Source organism: Solanum stenotomum, chromosome 12 (genome assembly GCF_019186545.1).
Source record: "Solanum stenotomum isolate F172 chromosome 12, ASM1918654v1, whole genome shotgun sequence".
In the NCBI taxonomy this organism is placed as follows: domain Eukaryota; kingdom Viridiplantae; phylum Streptophyta; class Magnoliopsida; order Solanales; family Solanaceae; genus Solanum; species Solanum stenotomum.
Genome location: NC_064293.1, coordinates 30,484,992 through 30,508,691, shown reverse-complemented (window position 1 = coordinate 30,508,691; position 23,700 = coordinate 30,484,992). Strand labels below are relative to the sequence as shown.

The 23,700-nt window shown below is 36.0% G+C and overlaps 2 protein-coding genes across 6 annotated transcripts; both read left to right on the top strand.

The window, feature by feature from the left end:
• Positions 1-3,007: 3,007 nt before the first annotated feature.
• Positions 3,008-17,994, top strand: LOC125846458 (ABC transporter I family member 11, chloroplastic). Of its 2 annotated transcripts, none has more exons than XM_049525878.1 (11): positions 3,008-3,193; positions 3,297-3,342; positions 4,386-4,465; positions 4,777-4,828; positions 4,942-5,075; positions 5,452-5,566; positions 5,682-5,768; positions 5,906-5,954; positions 7,148-7,232; positions 8,536-8,666; positions 17,671-17,994. In XM_049525878.1, the coding sequence occupies exons 1-10, from the start codon at positions 3,090-3,092 to the stop codon at positions 8,612-8,614; spliced, it is 831 nt and encodes a 276-aa protein (XP_049381835.1). In that variant the 5' UTR covers positions 3,008-3,089; the 3' UTR covers positions 8,615-8,666; positions 17,671-17,994. The 2 variants fall into 2 exon arrangements, with proteins under 2 accessions (XP_049381835.1, XP_049381834.1); XM_049525877.1 differs by having other exon boundaries at positions 4,669-4,828.
• A 1,023-nt stretch (positions 17,995-19,017) lies between these two features.
• On the top strand, positions 19,018-23,566 carry LOC125846446 (DEAD-box ATP-dependent RNA helicase 21-like). 4 transcript variants are annotated; one of them, XR_007444364.1, is made up of 2 exons: positions 19,018-21,249; positions 22,556-23,566. XR_007444364.1 is itself a non-coding variant. In XM_049525857.1 (1 exon), the coding sequence occupies exon 1, from the start codon at positions 19,119-19,121 to the stop codon at positions 21,132-21,134; it is 2,016 nt and encodes a 671-aa protein (XP_049381814.1). In that variant the 5' UTR covers positions 19,018-19,118; the 3' UTR covers positions 21,135-21,420. The 4 variants fall into 4 exon arrangements, 1 of the variants encoding a protein (XP_049381814.1); XR_007444362.1 differs by having other exon boundaries at positions 22,662-23,565; XR_007444363.1 differs by having other exon boundaries at positions 22,657-23,565.
• The last annotated feature ends 134 nt before the right edge of the window (positions 23,567-23,700 follow it).

The following is a 23,700-nucleotide window of genomic DNA, read 5'->3' as shown; positions in this document are numbered from 1 at the left end:
CCATTTTCTTAGCTCAAGTGACCGGAAAAGTTCTTCCTTCGTCTGTCGTTGTTGGCATCGTTTCGAAGGGCAGAGCCGTCATCGTCTCTCGCTTAATGCTCAGTCATAACTTGTGGCTGTTGTTCCTTTGATTTTTTCTAGGTTTGATTCGGTAATGAAACTCGCTTTGAAATGTGAACGTCGATCTAGTATTTGTGATTTCTTCAACAAGATCACTTTTAATAATATTTAAATTTAATTAAAATGGTCAAAGGGGGTGAACATCACGCACACCTTCAGAGATGCTAAAATGAGTCAAAATGGCCTATTTACAAATGTATTTAATACTTTTGTGGGGTAATAGGACGCCCGCAAAGTTAAAGTGTCTTTTTGAAAATTCGAAATAACTTCAATGGTGACTTGATGTCTTTTCTCATCTTACATTCTGACACTAACTTCTTATCATATTGCAGGGACTTAATATCTCATAAGGTCATTAGAAATTTTTTGAAAATTTATCTAGCAAAGTCATTAAACTTTAATTTATATCAATAAAATCACTTCACTTAACCTTTTATATCAATAAAATCACTCAACTAAATTTACATTGAAAAATATAACATGGCAAAATAAATCTTTTTGTGTCATACAACTATTTCATCTTGCCATGTTAGATTTTTGTACTCAAATATAATTGAGTAATTTTATTGATACAAAAGTTTAAATTGAATAATTTTATTGATGAGCCGTTACAAATTTGTGCAACATTTTAACTGGACATGCTATCGATGTTTCAATAATATCACATAAGAATCAAATTCACTTTACAATTTTGTAGTTGTATGTAACCTGATAAGAACAGTGTCTTTGTCACCATGAGTTAATTTTCAGCATCAACGTTACTGTTAAAGATATGAATCATGAATAATTGGCTGGCTAATTGTGCTAGCCCTTCTCCTATTAAAGATTATTTTATACAGATAATAAAAGTAAATTATAAAACATGATCGACAAGGAATGAAAAGCAGAGGATGCAATCGTAGAGAGTGTAATTTTCAGGGAATATAATCACGATGCGACAATTTATGGTTAAAAATAGAATCGTTATCTTTTTGAAAATATATATGCTGGTATTTGGTCTTTTTGAAAACATGATCGAAGTCGCACATCTCACTTATTCACTCAACCAATTTGGCTAAAGCTAATTTTAAGGAACTTCTAAAGTAGGTAGGGGTCGTTTGTTAGTTAGGTGGTTTAGAGGTGAGTTATTTAAATATTAAATTTTACATTATAAGTAATATTATATTTGATAGTTGATAGGAAATAAGTAATTTATACATAAAATTAATATGGTATTTAATTTGCCTATGAATAAGTTAAGAAGGAATTTATATGTGTAATCTCTCCGTCTCAATTTATATGACACTATTTGACAATGTATGAAGTTAAAGAAATAAGAGAAGACTTTATTATGTTTACCAAATTTTCCTTATTAAAGTCATTTTTTAAAACTAGAAAATGGTTACGGAAAAGGATTAACTTTTAAGACTTATAAAAATAACGTCTCAATTACTTCCCTCCAAAGGTCCAAATATTTTACAATTAACTCTCCTACTTAATAATCGAACAAATAGTTATAAATAGGAAAATGAACAGTTAATTAATCAATCACAAGCAAATATATATATAGCAGACACTCTTCTCTTCACCCCTTTTGCTCTTTAAGAAAGGGAGAGAAATTCGTAAAGAAACAAATGAGAGTCCTCACGCCCTCCCATCTGTTCTTTTCTGTTTGGATTATTGCAGAGAGGTATGCGGCTGGAAGAGTATTGTATATTTGAGATCTAGCGTTGACACTGAGATTCCGAATGTCATGCAAAACAGAGAAAATAAGAGGGAGAAGAACGTAACCAGGAGTGATGCCAGTTACTAAGTAAGGAAATATGTCATTTTTTTTTGGACGATCTAAAAGGAAAACTCTATCACATAAATTGAGAAAAAGAGAATATCATTTTATATCGAATAAAAAAAAATAACTAATATAGAAATAATTAATTAATCTCTCTTATAAAGTATTAATACATCAACTTTTTTATAACTAAAAAACAATTTCTATATTACTAATACCTTAATAATGTTAATCAACTACCGATCAAACCCTTCAAGGGTTAACAAACAAATTTTCAAACGGTGAAGTTTATTATATAAATTTATAAACAATTATCTGTTTGAATAAGATTGTTGAAATAGAAAAGAAATGGCCAATTATGATTCAGTTTGACCAGTGTACATTACTAACATGAAGAAAAAAAAAGTAACAGAATAATCGACAATGAATTAATTAATTGGTTGGATATTTGAGAAACAAAAATTCATTAATTTATTTATCTTACTTTTATGTTTAAAAATTAATTTTACTTTCTATATTTAATAGTTTCTACATTCAATATCGTATATGACATATTTGAGATCATAAAATTCAAAGAATATCTTAGTACATTATACATACCTTTAATTTAAAATCATAAAATTCAAAAGTTTTCTTTATTTTCATAAAATTTGTGCAAGTCAATCTTAATCAAACAAAATGAAACTAACGGAGGATAAAATTTAAATTGAATATTAGTTGATCTAATGCTACATAAATTTTAAAAAAAAAGACTATATGATAGTTAGAGCTAGCGATTGTATTTGTGAGTGTCTATTGTCAGATTGTGTTGAGTGATGGATAATTATATGATAATAGTTAATAGTGATAGTGATTGTCAATTGACAATAGTGATTAAAAGTGATTATTGATCATAAGATTAGTAATGAAAATTAATAAATATGGTGGATAATAGTGATGCAAAAAGAATATGGTAATTGGTATTTGGTAATATATATAGTAATAATGATTAGTTATGGTAAATGCCGTTACTCGTTAGTGATCGGTGCCTGATTTTTGTAATGCAATATAGTGATCAATAGTAAATGATTAATATTAGAACTTTCATTCGACCCGTCCACAACCCAGGAACCCAATAGCCCACCTCAATTGCGGCGCTAACGTCCATCTCCCCCAATTTTCTTTGGTTACATTTTTGTTCCTCAGGCTCAGAGTTCAGAAAATGGGGAGCATTCCACTTCCCTCGTTGTCTCTACTAATTTCCAGTTCCAGCTCCTCCATTTTTGGAAGATCATCAACGTTTTCCTATCCTCCCGGGCGATTCAGGTGAGTCTTGCTCCTTCTTCCTTAGTTTTTTTCTCCGGTTCGTACTGGAAGTGGATCCTATAATTTCACAATTGCCAGCTGAATTTTCTCATTTCTATTCCAGAAAGGCGGAAGCACTATCCGTTTCCTGCGATTACTCCTGTTTTGAAGTAAAGCCCTCTTAACTTTCCACTTTTCAATGGCCATCATTTTGTACGGTTTTCTACTATATAACTATATATTATCCTAATTTTAGTAAAATTGATTCATGTAAAGTTCAACGTTGTTTGCTTGCCTACATTTACAATTTTGATTAACTGAATATTCACCTACTCCATAGTCACGCTATAATTCTTCGCAGAGGTATTTATTTTCTAGAAGTGTAACTCTCTGTATACTGGTTTACTCTTTTCTTCATTATTTGTTTGCTTTCTTTTCTCTGGGTTTATTTCATAAACACTATGGGGGATACTCGATAGCTCCGGTTGTTATGAATTTGCTAACTTCTTAGGTTAAGAGGTTTAGTCTATCTGAAGGAGTTTGGTGGTATTTGAGCTTTTCTGGAACTTGATAACTATTGCAGGCGCTTTTTATCATCTGTATACGAGCAGAAGCAATGGATACATCATAGGCTTCCTCTTTTTTCTCTTCTTCTAGGTGACAGTAGTGGCTAAGCCAGTAATTCTGATAAGGGGATTCATAAAGAAGAAAAATACAAAATGGCACGCTGATTTGTACCTTTCTACTCTTATGTGTAGGGAATTCGAGATCTTTTTTGAACAAGAAGACATAATTTTCACCTATTTGCCTAGTTTAACTTCGTGATGATTGAATCCCCTTTGTAGCGTATGGCTCCGTCACTGGACTGGCGAAGAAAGGAGTTATGGTAATTAGGTGGTGAGACCTTATTCTGTAACATATACACTCTTTAACCAAAAAGTCATTCAACAACTTTTTTTATTAAATTCCCAAATGATTTCTCTTTCTTCAATTTTCCTTACCCTAGAGGTTAATAAGTATTAGAAACATGGTATTCCTGATAACTCTAGTTCCATCAGAACTTACAAGGCATGCAACATGCTGAACTTGAATTCAGTCAGTTTTCTCTTTATAATTTATCTATTTTGGCTGTCCAGAATTATTGAACATATTGTGGTTGTATAGTGGAGGTGGTAATAATAGATGTGGAATTTTTTTTTTTATGGGTTTGGAGATAAGGGATGTCTCTTATCGACCTCCAGGAACCAAGATCGATCTATTGAGTCAAGTCAACCTTTCCATCCCTGAAAAAAGGTACAGTCTGTTGCTAAAATTCAAATGCACTACATTCCATTACTGCTGTAGAAGTCCTTTGTCATCTTTCCAGCTGATCCTGGCTAAGAGCTAACTAGAGATTACATTGTTCATTTCTTGATTGGATAGAAGCACACATGAGATCAAAATCCAGTGTTTCATAAAATTTGTGAATATCCTAACTGTAAATAATATATGTAAAGACATATCAAGCTGTCTACGGAACAGTATCACTATGAAGAAACTAGAATCTCAAATGCTGATATGCATTTGAAGAGGCTCTCTGTGGATTTGACATGGATCTTTTGTAGTTTTGGCTTGATATTTGGACGGAGTGGCAGTGGAAAAACTACTCTATTGCAGGTGTTCCTTTTGATTTTGTCTTTTGTATTCAAATTCATTTTAGTTTTTCTCCTTTCAACCTCCAAAAGGTACTTTGTTCAGGCTGGTTTTTATCTTTGACCTTCTCCATGCAGTTGATTGCAGGGTTAAGCAAACCAACGTCAGGTTCCATATATGTGCAAAGATATAGTGATGATGATGAACAGATTAAGTCTCCTGAACCCTTACAACCTGAAAGAGTTGGCATTGTTTTCCAATTTCCTGAGAGGTACTCATTTCTTGACTGTGTGTTTCATGCATTGTCAGGATTTTCTTTGCGACACAATGCAATTTTAATCTTGAGGTTCATATTAAACATAATGCATTTTCAGTTACTGTTTTTACTGAAAAGACAAAAGCTCCTCCAGTTATCAATTTATTCCAGGTGCAGATTGCATGAATCATCAGCATTGCAATTATCTAAACACTATTTGTTTACCTCTTAATTCTGGTATTATTTACATAAGTATAGATTTATATATTTACATACATATTGGCAAAGTGAGTATTGCATGTGTTAGGTAGGAATATAAAGTTTAAACAGTTCTTTTTGGTTCCAACAACAGTTTATTTAACTTGATTTTGTCTGTTTCACTGTTCTACAGATACTTTGTTGCCGACACTGTTCTTGATGAAGTTACATTTGGGTGGCCAAGACAAAAGGGTGGCCTACAATTAAGAGAGCTTCTTGCTTCTAGACTTCAAAAGGCCATTATGTCGGTATATTCCTTTTAACTGTGATTTAAGCTGTCATTTAATTTTCTCTTCCAAATGAGAAAGCTTGTCTACTTTCCAGCAAATTATGACAGCTTTTTATGTGGTTGATAACTCCTAGGTTGGTCTAACAGGAATATCCTTGGATAAGGATCCCCATTCATTAAGTGGTGGCTACAAACGTCGGCTAGCCCTTGCTATTCAGTTAGTAAGGATTTCTCATCTATGAAAAATAGGAAGTGTCTATGTGCATTTGTATAAACATGCATATGCCTATTTGTGTGCAAAAAATTATTGATATTTTGATTGATTATCTGTCTGTTAATATGTTTTCTCTTTGCACAGGTTCAAACACCAGATTTATTAATATTGGATGAGCCTCTTGCCGGTCTTGGTATGAAGAAGCTTTCTATGATCTACTTCATTTTGTTTTTTTGGATTACCTTTTTTTTTTTCCCTTTTTGATGTTTTTCCCTTATTAGGTATTTGATTATTCATCAGTTTGTTATTCTCCCACATACATATGCTTTTAATGCAACAAGAGTTCTGGTTTTACAGAACAAGAATAGTTGTGATTTCTAGGTTAAAGTTGAAAGGGTACAGAGGGAATCGATATGCCTGCAGAAGGATTTTACTTTTGTTATATTTGATGAACAACCCTTTTTCTCACCATGGTTGTTGAAGTCTTGATTCCATCTCCCATATTCTGTAATCTGAGTAATCTGTTCTTACAAAAGTCCCAACTTGTTATTCTATGACAGAAGCACCAAGATTGTAAACTCTTAGTAAACCCTATATGCTGAGCTGTTAATAATGACAAACAAGCAAGAATAGGACGACTAATTAGCTTTGGTAATATAAAGAATAGAGTCACGGGTTATGCTACCTGCTTTTACTTTATGAAGAATATGCTGAAATATGTAAATCTTTCTGCCATAGAATAGTAATATTCTTTGTTAGGTTGCATTATCTAATTCTCCAGAACTAAAGGCAACCAGGGTGGGATCTCTATATCTATTTTAGAGGAACTCTTCTTTGGCTTCACTTAAAAGCAATTTTTTTGTTTCTTCTTGTAGAAGCATAGAGTTCCTTGTAGGGCTATCTGATCTTATTCTCCAAATGGTTAAATCGATGTACAAATCATTGTTGTGTTAAAACACTCTTTCTGCTATCTGTGTACTAGCTCTCATATTTGCTTTTGCTAATATGTTACAAGGGCTATTTTGAAAATTTTTGTATAGTTAATTCTTTGCTATGGTTGGTACAAGTGAAGTTCAAGAGCTTGCCAATTAGATCATACCTCTCTTTGGATTGCATGTAGTATAATGGTAGTGAGGCTTGGTTGTGGTATTGAGCAGCAGGACTATGGAGTGAAGCTATTCCCTCAAAGATTTTGCAAGCTTATTTTACTATTTTTTTGTTTGGTATGATATAGCTAGCCTAGTCTATTTTTTAAAAATGAATTACTTGTTTTTAAATATAAATAAGTTATTAGATGGACAATTTTGTTTTGTATTTTTGTCCCCAACTTCAACTATATTCCTAACTCAGTTTCTAAAAAAGTTCATTGTTTATGAGGGAAATCAGATTGGAAGGCTCGTGCAGATGTGGCAAAATTGTTAAAGGATCTAAAGAAGGAGCTAACTTTACTTGTTGTCAGCCATGACCTCAAGTAAGTTCCTGATTTGGTCCATTTGTTATTGTTGTTTACATATGTTATTTTATTGGAAATGAATCACCATACTAGATGTCTAACATGGTTCACTCTTGGTTTTTATTGATATCGAGAAAATTTATCGACACTTTCTGGTGACGTCGAGAAGGAAGTCATTTATCCATAACTTGTGAACTCTGGAAACTTTTCACAGACTCCCTGTCCCTTTTTCTTGATAACTGGGAAATCTGTTGTTTGCCACTTCCAGACTTGGTGGATAATGGGATTTTTCCTCTACCCTACTCCACTAGTCTTGGATCATCAGTCAGGATTCAAACTCCTGCCCTGCGACTACCATACATGCCGCATGTACTACCTTTGCCACTTCCTTGGTCACATTTGGTGGTCCCATAGTGATATTAGGTGTCATGATAAAGAAATATTCGTTTACTCTCCGTTTCAAATTGCATATCTTGTTTGCCTTCTACAATTTTAAAATATAAAAGCACTGAATTTGTATTTTATTGACAATATGTGTGTTTCTGTATGAGGAACAGCCAAAAAAAGAGATGCCTCCCCGGGTCAGCTCAATTGGCAAAGGTTGAGGGACTTGTATCTTGATTCACAAGTTTGATCCCCATGCCAAAAGAACTCAGTTCAATGTTTAAGTAGAGAATGGTAGAGGGGCGGGCACATCATCCCAGAATTTTGAAGGTTGCGGTGGCCCAAAGGGTTGGCTCTGGACAGACTTCTTGATCTTAAAAAAAAGAAGAAAAAAACAGGCAAACAACAGAGTAATTCTTCAAATGTTGAAAATGTAAAATTTGAGTGTCAAACTTTTGATTGTTTGCAATAAAAGGTGAAAACTTATCAAAGAAATGGGAAAACTAAAACAATCAATTTGAAATAGAAGGGGTAGACGATGTAAGGATATGCTTTTACGCTTACACAGTTGGCAATGTCTGAGTAAAAGATTAATCAATCAATTTTGCCCTCTAAGCAAAACTAGTTGGCCGGTTATATTTTTCACTGCTACCCTAGAAGGATTCAGAAAACTAGTTTTGGCCACTATCTTCCACAAGTGAGATAGAACTGCATTCAACTCTCAACTTAGCATAGTCAAAAAATGGCATTTAATTGGAAGACATAAATCATTATTTTGTTTCTGGTACTTCTATTTTCCTGGCAATTCATTTCTGGTTCTTGATTGATATTTAACTGATCGCAGCGGACAGTGAAGATGAGATATATGTACCTTGTGCTCTTATTGTATTAAAAATTTGGTTCCTTCTCTAATAGCTGCATTGGTGGTTATCTGTAGGGAGTTGGCATCTTTGGTAGATCAATCTTGGAGGATGGAAATGGGAGGAGCACTTAAAAGAGAGCCACTACCCATTTAATACTCAGAACTTATAATGTTCCCAATAATCATTATCTGGTGTAATAGATGAGGTATGACTATGCTATGAGGCCTCTTTATCATCATGCTCTTTCAGTTATGGCTGATCTTCATAGACTGGGAAAATGATAAGAGTTCAGGAGTAGCAAATGTGAACAATGCTCACAAGATAAAAAATGACTGATTTTGCATCATTGGAAAGGCCCTTGTTGTGAAAGTTAGGATATGCCTTTCATGTACTCTCTTACTGTATTTAGTGCCTATCACTCTACCAGGCTATCACACAATATTCTCCTCTAGTTGCGATAGAAGATATATCTACTGATTGATAAAAAAAAGATGTATCTACACAATACAATTTCTAATATTTAGTAAGTTTCTTTTTTTATTAGTTTATATCTAGAAAGTTAAACTTTGCAAGAAGAGATAATTATTGCAACCTCACCATAATGTGAGGATTCAACAATTTAAAGAACATCATAGCATTGTTAGCATGATGGACAACTAAATGATTGTATATATTAATGTAATTATATAGTGATATAAATTAGCATGATCATATACATTTGTTGTAGAATCAAAGGAATAAATATTTTGATAGAATAGCTGATTTGGAGGGCTAGCAAGGCAGATTTAGAGGGATTGAATAGCAGATTTGTGGAGATAGAATAGTTGATCTTTAGGGATAGGAATGGTGGATCTTTAGGGATGTGTAATCTTTATTTCTCTATATAATGGAAAGACTCTCACTTTGAGAGGCATTTCAGCAGAAAATTGATATGGTATTAGAGCCTTCTCTTGGCTGTCTTGTTTCTTAGAGTCATCTGTGGTTCCTTCTAATTTTTTTTTGAAAATCTTGGTTTTTGGTTGACTGTTCATCGACAATCAGTCCTACCACCTGGGAATTTTGTTCTTGGTCATTCTAGTTGCTTTCTTGAGTTTTTGTAGTTTTCATAGCTATTCAAAAGCATGAATTCACATCACTTTGAATCCTTCGGTGTTCGTTTTATTGGAAAAAATTATTCTTCTTGGGAGTTTCAGTTTCAGTTGTTTGTCACTGGCAAAGAACTATGGGGCCATATAGATGGAAGCGATCCTGCTCCTACTGATGCAACAAAGCTAGGTGAATGGAAGATTAAAGATGCTCGGGTGATGATATGGATTCTAGGGTCAATTGACCCTCTTATTGTTCTTAATCTCAGGCCATACAAGACAGCTAAGGCCATGTGGGATTACTTACAAAAGGTTTACAACCAAGATAACAGCGCAAGATGCTTTCAGTTAGAGTATGAAATTGCTAATTACTCTCAAGGAAGTTTTTCTGTTCAGGATTATTTTTCTGGATTTCAGAACTTATGGGCTGAATTTACAGATATTGTCTATGCCAAAATACCTACTGAATCTCTATCAGTGATTCAGGTAGTTCATGAGCAAAGCAAGCGAGACCAATTTTTGATGAAATTACTCTCCGACTTTGAGAGTGTTCGCTCTAACTTGATGAATCGTGACCCGTCTCCCTTTTTGGATGTTTGCTTTAGGGAATTACTTCGTGAAGAGCAACGTCTTGTCACACAAAATGCTTTCAAGAAAGAAAATGATGTCACTGATGCATTTGCTGCTCAAGGTAAAGGAAAGGGCAGGGATATGAGTAGAACCCAATGCTACATGTCACGCCCCGGGCCTACACCCCGGATGTGGCTGACACTTGAAGACCATTGCTTGCCTCAAGCGAACCCTTGGCCTGGCTTACTGACTCAGCGGAAGACTCTAGACAGTAATACAATGATCAAATTAAACTTACTCAAATAACTTAATCAAATAGCTTAGAATGTTTAAAAGTCAACATTCAACTTGGCCAAAATGGCTACTCAAGTCTTAACATATGAAATAACAATGTAAAGACATTCGACTACTAACTGTCTATGAAGCCTCTAAAACAAAGAGGGATGTCGGGACAGGACCCCCGATCATCCTAACATCTGAAAGACTAAAAACAAATAAAGGAGTCCTCCGGAATGCAAGGAGGCTCACCAACAGTCTCTGAAGGCTCAAACTGGATTAACGAGGGGCTGGGTGCTGATCCTGGTTACCTGCGTCTGCATCATAATAAGATGCAGGCCAACTGGCATCAGTATATTGAATGTACGAGTATGCGAGTTGGAAAGCTAAAACAAGATATAGGCTTGAAAGGATTCTGAAAGAAACACTTACCTGACTCTTCTCAACTTCTGAATAACTTCACTCAAATATAAAGCAATAAAGTACATGCAATATATATAAAGCTTATAAAACAGTTGCAACCAACTTACTTCGTTAAAGATAAAGCAATAACAAACTCAACTTTACTCATATAAGAAAATAATATGGTTTCTGTAGAAGATTCTCTAACCGACAACCACCACTATGAGCCTAAGTGGTGATACAACGTTCTTACCATCACACTGCCAGACTGTCCTATACTTTGCCGTCATATAGAACTACTTAACTTAGTGGATACATTAGCTTAACTTATGTGATCATCTAAAAAGTATGACCCATTAATACCCATGATGGCTACATGGTTTATGGAGACTTGAGTTAATATGAACTCGCATCCCCATATCGGTGCTCAATACTACTCCCAAAAATATACTTAGCTCATATGTTTTAAAATAACTTCTTTCTTTGGTTTGAGATAATTACTCAAAGTTTAGCTTAAAAGCTTTCTTGGAATCGATGCTCCCTTTTCTTGCTCAAATGTGAAAACATTTATAAACTATTTGGGGAATACTTAGTTCCCTTATAGCTTTTTGAGAAATGAACTCAACTCTTCACTCTTTGCTTAACTTGAAACTTAAGTCTTAAAACAAAGTTAAAACGTTTGTTGAAGACTTTTGAAAACTTTAAAAACTTTGCTTGACTTTCTTCTTAACTTCTAGACTTGACTCTTAACTTCTCTCTGACTTTGATCCTAACTTTCCTTGAATTGGATTATGGATTCAAGGTTCATGATCTCATGTTTATGAATGATTTCATGATGTTTAGATGTACCTTAGAGTGTTGGAATCAACTAGAAAACATAGGTACATTGCCAAGGAACAAGTACGAAAAGGTGGGGAACGAAAGGGGAGAACTGGCATCCCTGGCGCTCTGGGCGCTAGCCCTCAAAGTTTAGAGAGCTTGTTGTGGCGCTCTGGCTGGCGCGGCGCGCCAGAGCCCAAAAGTTCAGAGGAACTTTTGTGGAGCTCTGGGAGGCGCGGTGCCCCAACCCCCTCCCCAGAAAACTCCGAACTTTCTTCTTCGTTTTTCAACTCTAAACCCTCTAATTTCACTTGGTTCTTTCCCAAAACACTTAGAATCATCAATACCCTCAATATACAATAAATTCAACTCGAAATTTCACCCGGAAACATGAATCAAATCATCAAGAAACTTCAACAACACAATCCACAAGAATTCAACGAAACTTTCAACAATGTTCATCAAGAACTCAATTTCTAAATTTCAAAGACCTAAATTCGCTGAATGTAATCCTGGGTGGCGCGTGGGTGAACTAACCCAACGCTATGTGATCTCACATACCTGGTAGGAATAAATCCTTGGCGAAAACCACAACTAAATGGATCGATCTTAATGAATTCTTGCCCTTCTTCTTTCTCCTCTTTTCTCCTTTCTCCAAGCCCTAGTGTAAAATTCCAATTTCTAAAACTGACTAAAATCTTATTTTACCCATATTAAACTCCTAAAAACGGATTAAAATAATAGGGCAAGGAAAAGACTAAAATACCCCTTAAAAATCCGGATTGGACATTTTCTTATTTGAACAACCCAACTTCCAATGGGCATATCTCACTCATACGAACTCGGAATTTCGCAAACTTGGCGGCGTTGGAAAGATCATTCCAAGAGTTTTCCAACCATATCTAGAAGTACACCTAACTCATCCTGAGCTAGGAGTTATGGCCGTGTGAAGTTGACCAAAAACTCACTTTTCCTAACAAACAAATTTCCAGGATTGTCACTATTTCCAAAAACGATTATTTCAAGTTCTTAGCTTCTTCCTAGCTATTTCAATTCGCTAGATGTTACATTACAGTTGCAAGGAATATGGTCATATTGCTAGCAATTGTAGCAAGAAGTTCTGTAATTATTGTAAACAACAGGGACACGTTATCAAAGAGTGTCCCGTGCGCCCTCAATATTGTAGAATCAATGCTTTTCAAGCTAGGATAAATGGTTCCACTAATGATAACTCATCTTCAGGACAAGTTTTTACTCCTGAAATGGTACAACAAATGATCGTGTCAGCCTTTTCAACATTGGGATTACAAGGTAATGATGTTACATCTAATTTTTGGATTGTTGATTCAGGTGCTTCCAATCACATGACCAACTCAACGAGCATCCTAAAAAATGTTTGTAAGTATCAAGGTCCATCACAAATACAGATTGCCAATGGTAGTAATTTACCAATTACCAAGGTTGGGGACATTACTCCAACTTTCAAGAATGTTTTTGTTTCACCAAAGCTCTCAACTAGTCTTATTTCAGTTGGGCAATTGGTAGATAACAATTGTGATGTGAATTTTTCTCATAATGGTTGTCTCGTGCAGGATCAGGTGTCGGGGACATAATCGTGAAGGTGCCTAAAGTTGGACAATTGTTTCCTATACACTTTTCCATTCCTCCTGTTCTATCTTTTGCTTGTACTTCTACTGCTAGTAAGACTAAGGTTTGGCATAAGCATCTAGGACATCTAAATTCTGTTGTGTTGTCTCATTTATCAAATTCTGGTTTAATGGGAAGTAATCAGTTTTCAGTTGCTTCCATTAATTGTTTTACTTGTAAATTAGGCAAAAGTAAAACTCTTCCTTTTCCTAATTTTGGTAGTCGTGCTACAAAGTGCTTTGATGTCATTCATAGTGATGTTTGGGGAATTTCACCAATTATTTCTCATGCTCATTTCAAATACTTTGTGACATTCATTGATGATTATAGTCGGTTTACATGGTGAATTTTGTTCAATCCAAATTTGAGGTATTTTCCATGTTCAAGACATTTTTGGCTTACATTGAGACTTAATTTTCTACATGCATCAGATTATTAAGATCTGATTCTAGTGGAGAATATGTCTTGTGAATTCAAAAAATTCTTGCTTGACAAAGGAATTGTCTGACAACACTCTTGCCCATATACACCACAACAAAATGGAGTTGCTGAACCAAAAAATCGTCATCTTTTAGATGTCACTCGTGTACTTTATTGATTGAGTCCTCAGTACCAACTAAATATTAGGTGGAAGCTTTGTCTACCGCTGTCTATTTAATTAATAGATTGCCATCTAAAGTGCTAAATTTTGAGTCTTTATATTTTCATCTTTATCATCAAAATCCTAACTATAGTGATTTTCATACATTTGGTTGTGTTTGTTTTGTGCATTTGCCTCCTTCGCAACGCAATGAACTTTCTGTACAGTCTACTAAATGTGCTTTTATGGGTTATAGTACTTCACAAAAAGGTTTTATTTGCTATGATCCATGTTCTCACAAATTTCTTTGAGAATCAATATTTCTTTCCTACGATTGTAGATCCATCTTATGTTTCTCCTCTTCTTCCTACTTTTGAGGATTTATCATCTTCTTTTAAGAGGTTCAAACCTGGATTTGTGTATGAACGACGTCGGCCAACTTTATCCTATCCCGACACTGATCTGCCACCTGAAACTGTACCACAACTAGAATCTGAGAATTCTTCAAGATCTAGTCCTCTTGAGCCTACTCGAGATCTACCAGAGTATCTCGTACTCCCAATTGGTATGGCTTTTCCTCTACTTTATCCAACATATCTGTTCCATCTTGTTACTCACAAGCTTCCAAGTATGAATGTTGGCAAAAAGCAATGGAGGAAGAACTTTTGGCTCTTAAAGAAAATGACACAGGGGACATTATTTCATGTCCTTCAAATGTCCGCCCTATTGGATGTAAATGGGTTTATTCAATCAAACTTCATTATGATGGATCTCTTGATCGGTACAAAGCTCGATTGGTTGTTCTTGGTAGCAGACAAGAGTATGGGGTGGACTATGAGGAGACTTTTGCACCCGTAGCCAAAATGACTACGGTGCGAACTATCATTGCCATTGTTGCTTCACAAAACTGGTCTTTGTATCAAGTGGATATAAAAAATGCTTTTCTCCATGGTGATCTTAAAGAAGATATTTATATGAAACCTCCACCTAGTTTGTTCTCATCGCCTACATCAGATGTATGCAAGTTGAAGTGATCTTTGTATGGATTAAAACAAGCTCCAAGAGCTTGGTTTGATAAGTTCCGGTCTACTTTGCTACAATTTTCTTTTGAGCAGAGTAAATATGACTCATCTTTGTTTCTTCAGAAAACATCTACAGGTTGTGTTATTCTTTTCGTGTATGTAGATGACATTATTATCACAGGAACTAATTCTTCACTAATCACTAGCCTCCAACAGCAGCTTAAAGATTCTTTTCATATGAAAAATCTTGGTACTCTTACTTATTTTTTGGGTTTGGAAGTTCATAATGTTGCTTCAGGTGTGTTTCTAAACCAACACAAATATACTCAGGATCTGATTTCTTTGGCTGGTCTTCAAGATTCATCCTCCGTAGATACTACATTGGAATTGAATGTGAAGTATCGTCGGGAGGAAGGCGATCTTCTTCTTGATCCAACTATATTTCGACAATTAGTTGGGAGTCTAAATTACCTTACTATTAATCGGCCTGATATCTCTTTTGCAGTTCAACAAGTTAGTCAATTTATGCAAGCTCCCTGTCATCTCCACTTGGTGGTTGTTCGTCGCATCATTCGGTATCTTCTAGGAACATTTACTCGTGGATTGTTCTTTCCAAGTGGTTCTCCTATTCGTCTTAATGCTTTTAGTGATTCTGATTGGGCGGGATGTCCTGATACTTGTCGTTCAGTCTCAAGTTGGTGTATGTTTCTTGGAGAGTCATTGATATCTTGGAAGAGTAAAAAGCAAGATCGTGTGTCAAAATCTTCAACAGAGGCTGAATATCGATCCTTGTCTATTGCTTGCTCTGAGGTTGTATGGCTTCGTGGATTACTTGCTGAGATTGGNATTACCTTACTATTAATCGGCCTGATATCTCTTTTGCAGTTCAACAAGTTAGTCAATTTATGCAAGCTCCCTGTCATCTCCACTTGGTGGTTGTTCGTCGCATCATTCGGTATCTTCTAGGAACATTTACTCGTGGATTGTTCTTTCCAAGTGGTTCTCCTATTCGTCTTAATGCTTTTAGTGATTCTGATTGGGCGGGATGTCCTGATACTTGTCGTTCAGTCTCAAGTTGGTGTATGTTTCTTGGAGAGTCATTGATGTCTTGGAAGAGTAAAAAGCAAGATCGTGTGTCAAAATCTTCAACAAAGGCTGAATATCGATCCATGTCTATTGCTTGCTCTGAGGTTGTATGGCTTCGTGGATTACTTGCTGAGATTGGATTTCCTCAATCTCATCCTACTCCTCTCCACGCTGACAATACAAGTGCTATTCAGATTGCTGCTAATCCAGTTTTTCATGAGAGGACCAAACACATCGAAGTGGATTGTCATTATATAAGAGAAGTTGTAGATAAATGAGTCCTTACTCTTCCACATGTGTCCAGCAATCTTCAAATAGCTGATGCGTTTACAAAATCCATGGCACGGCAACGCTATCAGTTTCTAGTAGGCAAATTGATGCTTCTTGATCCACCAACATCAATTTGAGGGGGGATGTTAGCATGATGGACAACTAAATGATTGTATATATTAATGTAATTATATAGTGATATAAATTAGCATGATCATATACATTTGTTGTAGAATCAAAGGAATAAATATTGTGATAGAATAGCTAATTTGGAGGGATAGCAAGGCAGATTTAGAGGGATTGAATAGCAGATTTGTAGAGATAGAATAGTTGATCTTTAGGGATAGGAATGGCGGATCTTTAGGGATGTGTAATCTTTATTTTCTCTATATAATGGAAAGACTTTCACTTTGAGAGGCATTTCAGCAGAAAATTGACAAGCATGACTAATTTCAGTGTCCACATTGATGGAGGAAATGAGTTGTTGTCTCCTTATACGATCTTGGACAATGCTCACCGTGAGCTAGCTTTTGCGGTTGTCCTAATGTCCATTTTTTCACAAGAATACTAATTCAACAATTATTAGCATTACAACAACTGATCAACCTTAATGATTATAGCCCATTTCTCCTACATTGGCGTTACACATGGAAGGAAGGAGGTACTCGTTTGTTCTTCTGTGTTAACTTTTGCTCACACCTCCATACTACATACTCCTACTTATTAGTTGTATATATTACCCTTAAAGCTCTAACAGTAGACGCGCAAAGGATCAAATTATCACTCTTCCTTGAACATTTTTCCGTCTTGAGCTTCATCACCAAGTCTGAATTACAAATTGAGATAAAGGACTTAGATGATGGCGCATAAGTATGTTTACGTAACAACAGAAGAGAATGACTGCAATTCTATGTGGTTTTACTTGCAATCAGTGTCTGTTTTAATCCAGTACCCTTTATCGCTGGTAAAGCATCATAACTTGTACCAGTTGGAGATACTTTTAAGGCATGGAAGCCAGAGGAAACTTTTTATCGACTGCACCACTTGCTCCAGGGTCCAGAGTTGCAAATCTTTCAGGAAATATTCTAATTTCATCCTTTAGTTGATTGTTCTCATCTTTAATTGTTGAGGATGAACACTCCTTTGAAACAGTTTTAGGACCTACAACAATATTAAAACCTAGGTGTTAAGTGATATATCATCCACTGAGGTAGTCAACCCCTTTTACCCTTAATAGAATGAGATCTTCAGGAATGTTGAGAGGTCATAGTGACCCAAAATCACTCAAGGTTATGCTTGGAGTACTTTGTCATATGATGTTTTATAGAACTAGAAATTTTAATAGGATCCTTGCACTTCTTGTTGCATATTAGTTCTTTATTTATGTTCTTTCTTCGCATTTCCCTTAGTTGATTCCAGCAATCATCTCTGACAATTTATAATGACTTGCAGGTTTTTATGAGACGTGAATTACATACAATTCTTGGAGAGGTGCTCAAGGTTATTGATTTTACTTCAATCCCTGACTATTGAGATCTTCACATTTCATGTAACCTCTTAAATGTAATTAACAGTTTCTGTAATGAGTTTTTAGATAGTTTCTAACTTTCTATAGCACTTAGTTTGTTCTTCAATTTTAATTAAAGTTTGATGGGTCTGCAGCATTTTCTTTGTCCTAGTCTCTCACCAAAAGTTTTGAATGTCGATTGGAATTTTGTTCAAAATATGTATTATTGTATGCATGTATTGGTAAATTAATTTACACTGTTGAACATACATGAATAGTAGCTTTTCTAGTTGTGGCAGTGAAGGCATGAACATCTATTTTTGCTGTAGTTCTGGGTGTATTGTTGTTGTTCTCTTTTTAAGCCTTAAAGTGCAAATGTGCTGAAGCTAAACAGAGAGAACAGAAACTTCAAAACATGCATGCACACTTCAATCTTGCTATCATTAAAGGGGATTTTTCTTTCTGCTTAGAAACCAACAATACTAGTAGGTGATATCTTTCTATTCGTTTTAGCTTCGGTGGACAGAGTCACACGTGTATCTCGTAAAATGAGTAATGGTGCACACGAACACCTAAGTTGTCAAAAAGAAATAAAATAGTTAGGTAACTTGTTACTCAGAAAACGGCAACTTAGTGGCCAAGCAAGAACAAGTGATCTAGTCAAATTTTATTAATTCTTCCAACTTGTCATGAAATTGTTTCTTAATTTATCAGGATCATTTTTAATGCTTTGTTAAGTAATTACTCTTATCCCATATTAGTTGTTCACTTTTTCCTCTACGAGCTTTTAAAGTAATCATAATTAAGATAAGTAATTTTACTAATTTATCATTTATCCACTCCTTTGAAAACTATTTTTTTTTAACTTATAAGCTTGATTATGCTTTTTAAAAAATATTAATTGTAGGGGTGGAATTGAATAATTAATTTTTCCTTTAGTTTGATAAATGGACAAATAATTTGAGATGACTATTTATAATAAGTTGGACACGACATCTACTATAGGACGGAGATAGTAAAATTTCATTTTCTTAAGATAGTTGAAATTTCTTTCCAAAAAATGTTTGTTTTCCCTTTTTAATCATTTCTTTCTTTTTTTTTCTCCGAAATCCTTATAACTTTAATTAGTTAGTTATTTCCTATTTTGGTTAGTAGTAATATTTACATACATTCTGTAATCTCTTTTTGTTTTGTTTTGTTTTTTTTTTGGATTTTTCATTCGACTCCGATTCAAGAGCCCACAATTGAGCTCGTTATCGCCTATTTTGGTTAGGTTTTTGCCCTCGCAATCAGCGCCAAATTTCAAATTCTCTTTAGGTCGGTTGTGCCTATAAATAGTTCCCAATTTCGCTTCTTCTCCAAACCGATCCCCTTTCACCCCGGCTTCTATACGATGACCATATCTGAGAGAAGCATGAACCGGCCCGTCGGAATCAAACCGGATCCGTCCAAGAAGCCGGTTTACCTCACCAAAGCACAGAGAGAGCAGTTAGCCCTTCAGGACGAGATCGCCGATCAGAAACGCTGCCACAAACATCTTCAGGCTAAGTACAACTGCCCTTCCTCCGATAACCACTATTGCGGTAAGAACCGAAAAAGAGATAGAGACAGGAACAGTGACAGAGATAGAGATAGAGAGAAGGAACCGAATCGAGTTAGATTGGAGAATCCGGCAGAGAAGGAACTTGAAGCTATTCATGAGCAATATTTGGGATCTAAGAAACCCAAGAAACGGGTGATTACATCCAGTGCAAAACTCCGATCATCCTTCGACTGGCAGAACTCTGAAGACACTTCTCGTGACGTCAACCCTCTTTATCAAAACCCTCACGAAGCCCGTCCACACTTTGGTCGCGGATTCTTTGGTGGAATCGACAGAAGGGAGCAGAAGAAGCTTGCCATCAAGAATGAGAGGGAGATGCAGGAGGAGATTTGGAAGAAGGGAGGTGTTGAGGCGACTGCAGTAGAAGCAGCTGCCTTGAAGAAGAAGGAACAAAATGCTGATTTGTATGACACTTTTGACATGAGGGTTGATCAACACTGGACAGATAAGAAGCTGGAGGAAATGACAGAGAGAGATTGGAGGATATTTAGGGAGGATTACAACATATCCTATAAGGGGTCGAGGATACCCCGTCCCATGAGGAATTGGGCCGAGAGCAAGTTAACTACAGAGTTGCTTAAGGCCGTTGAGAGGGCTGGCTACAAGAAGCCTTCTCCTATTCAAATGGCTTCCATTCCGCTTGGACTTCAACAACGTGATGTGATTGGTGTAGCAGAGACTGGTTCAGGTAAAACTGCTGCTTTTGTTCTCCCTATGCTGAATTATATCACTAGGCTTCCTCCATTGAGTGAAGAGAATGAGGCAGAGGGGCCATATGCGGTTGTAATGGTGCCCACACGAGAACTAGCTCAACAAATTGAGGATGAGACCGTCAAGTTTGCACACTATTTGGGTATCAAAGTTGTTTCTATTGTTGGTGGGCAGTCCATAGAAGAGCAAGGTTTTAGGATTAGGCAAGGCTGTGAAGTTGTGATTGCAACACCTGGGCGACTTCTCGATTGCTTGGAGAGACGTTATTGTGTTATGAACCAGTGTAACTATGTTGTTCTTGATGAGGCTGACCGGATGATTGATATGGGTTTTGGACCTCAAGTTGTTGGTGTACTGGATGCAATGCCTTCAAGTAATATGAAACCAAAGAATGAGGATGAAGAGCTTGATGAGAAGAAGATTTACCGTACCACTTATATGTTCAGTGCTACCATGCCACCTGCTGTAGAGCGGCTGGCTAGAAATTACTTAAGAAATCCTGCTGTCGTGACTATTGGCACTGCTGGAAAGGCTACTGACCTCATTACTCAACATGTCTTCATGGTAAAGGAATCTGAGAAAATCTTTAAGCTGCAGAGGTTTCTGGATGAGCTTGGAGATAAGACTGCTATTGTGTTCATCAACTCTAGAAAGTGGGTTGACACTGTTGCCAAGAATCTGGATAAATCCGGCTATAGGGTAACCACACTGCATGGTGGGAAATCACAGGAGCAGAGGGAAATCAGCCTTGAAGGATTTAGGACAAAGAAGTATAATGTGTTAGTTGCTAGTGATGTTGCCGGTCGTGGAATTGATATACCTGATGTGGCCCATGTGATTAACTATGATATGCCAAACAAACTTGAAGCATACACCCATCGTATTGGACGTACAGGTCGTGCAGGAAAGACAGGTGTAGCCACAACATTTTTGACCTTGCAGGATACTGAAGTCTTTTATGATCTTACGCAAATGCTCATCCAAAGCAACAGTCATATTCCCCCCGAACTTGCTAGGCACGAAGCTTCAAAGCTCAAGCCGAGAAGTATTCCTGGCAGACCACCTAGGAGGAATGATATTGTTTTTACTCATTAAAGTTGGAACTCATGCATATTCTATCATAGTGGTCGAGAGTAAAGAGTTCATATAATGGTATCTGCTGAAAGATGGAGTTGGTAGATATGGTGAAGGACACCTACATAGTGCAGTGGTAAACACACAACCAGTTATTTTATAAATATTCTTCATTCTATTACTAACAACAAATATGTTGTTAACTTTCCTTAAGGCATTGTCACTTGGATTGTTGGCAACTGAGTCTTTCTGTGAACATCTACTCTCTTGTTTCTTATATTTCTTTAAACATTACAGTATCTTTTGACACTGTCTGCGCAGTTTTGGTTTTCCTTATATTTCTGTTATACTTTACTCTATCTCAGGTACTATGTTCTTACTTATGATTGTGATTATATGACAACAACATACCCACTCTAAACCCATAACTGGGGTCTGGGGAGGGTAGTGTGTATGCAGACCTTACCCTTAACCTGGAAGGTAGCTGTTTCCAATAGACCCTCGGCTCAAGGAAAATTGATTGTGATAATATGATGCTGAGAATTTCACTGTACTGGTAAAAAAATTCTTTACCTAGTGTTCTCCTAACCTTTTTACCCAAAAAAAGGAACAGATCAATGGTAGTATAGTGCAGTATGCCATGGCACTCCATTGGGGGGTTGAGGGGTTGGTTTGCAGAACCATTCATATGTATTACCCCTTAGTAACAGTCAACGGGACTATGCAAAGCATTCAGCTTGAGGTTTCATGCATTGAAAGTGTGGGTTTAGTTACATGAGACTTGCATGCATTGCTCACTTACACTTAGTTATGTTTAGATTATGACAGATTGCTCACTTGATGGTGAAGCATATCAAGAGTTAGATAATGATCTTTTTACGTGAAAACAATCTGAGGCCCATTGTACCATCGACACTTGTAGAATTGATCATATTACCACTATGTAAATGAAGTTCAGAAGGCTCTTGATTGATTGCAGGACATGCTTTAGTGTTTTGTTTTGGCCCAACTTTCAAATGATTTATAGTTTTCAGCTTATTTCATTCTATCAGTATAACAACAAGGCCCTTGAGCACCTTGTAAAGATGGAAAATGACTTTTTAGTAGTCATCAGTAGTCAGCAATCTGATGGAGGAGGAGTACTATGAGTGCATCAGGTGTACATGCAATTTCCCCGTAATAATCACAGAGAGGGATGCACCAATAATTACTCTGCGGGAGAGAGAATAGCCATCCTTTTTAGTAGTCATCCTTGGTGTCCTATTGCTTATGCACCACAAGCGAACTACTTGTTTAACTGGACAGAACCTGGGGAAGCATTTGGATAATGCATGAGAAATGTGGTTTTAGATGCTTGAATTAGTTTTATGGTGGAAGAAGTAGATGTTGGCACATATAAAAGTCAACTTCTGCTTCCATATAATATATAATGTGAAATGCAGGTAAAATCAACATATTGCATTTCATGTACTGTCAAAGTGCCTTCTCACTGTAAAGAAAGATGATGAGACATTGGATTAATTTCTTGTGTGTGATTGTGCAGCACAGATTGAAGCTTGGGACTGATATCCTGTAGATAATAAGCAATTGAACAGGCATGAACTTCCTTAGCTCCTTGGAGTTATCCTAAGTACTTTTTAATAACAATACATTTATACTTTATTAATGAAACATTTTTTCGTTCCTTGCTTACATCCTTTTTGCAATATTTCTGTCTATCTTTATCTATGCCAACATTCTGACACCCACCATTTGTGTATATATGATTGTTAGCTAGGCTGGCCTTTGCTCTTGTATTGGGAATTGGTGGTGGTGGAGGTGTTGCTGTAAACAAATATTGGATAACCTTTTGTTAGTTTGCTTCTTATGTGAATCATGTTTCTGATTCTCTTGTCTGTTTTATATCCTCCCTTGTCACTAGCATGCTTTTGCTTTTGCTTTCCTTCAGGTTTTCACCGGGATGTTTATATTGGCCGTTGGAAGAGGTACTCTTTTGTCTATTATTTTGTTTTGAAAGAATGAAACAACATGGTTGGATTAAACAACATGCTCTGGCAATCTAAATAAGAGTGTCATGGGTTGCTTTACTTGCTTTTACTTTGATGAATATACAAAAAATGTTGAATCTCTCTGCCATAGAACTTTTTAAGATTCCATAATAGGTTTTATTAACTACTTCAAAAACTAAAGGCAATCAGGGTGGAAATGCATCTGTTTGAGAGGAACTCTTCTATTGCTTCACTAAAAGCAAATTGTGTTTGGTTCTACTGATTAATGGATCCATTAACTGATTTGGCATGATATTTAGGCCCTTGTAACTTTGGAAACAAATTTAAATACTGTATCCTCGCCATCGTGTGAGAATTCAGCACTCTCACTGAGAGCATTTTAGCATGACAATACTTTTTCGACAATTCTTAGTGTTGCAATAATTGATCAAACTTTGTGTGATACAGCCCATTTCTATTGCGCAGCAGTACATAGAAGGAGGAGGTACTCCTTTATTCTTCTCTATTACTTTTTGCTCACACCTTGATATAGTAAATACTACATTTTAGTTGCATATACTACTGGTCTTTTCTCCAGT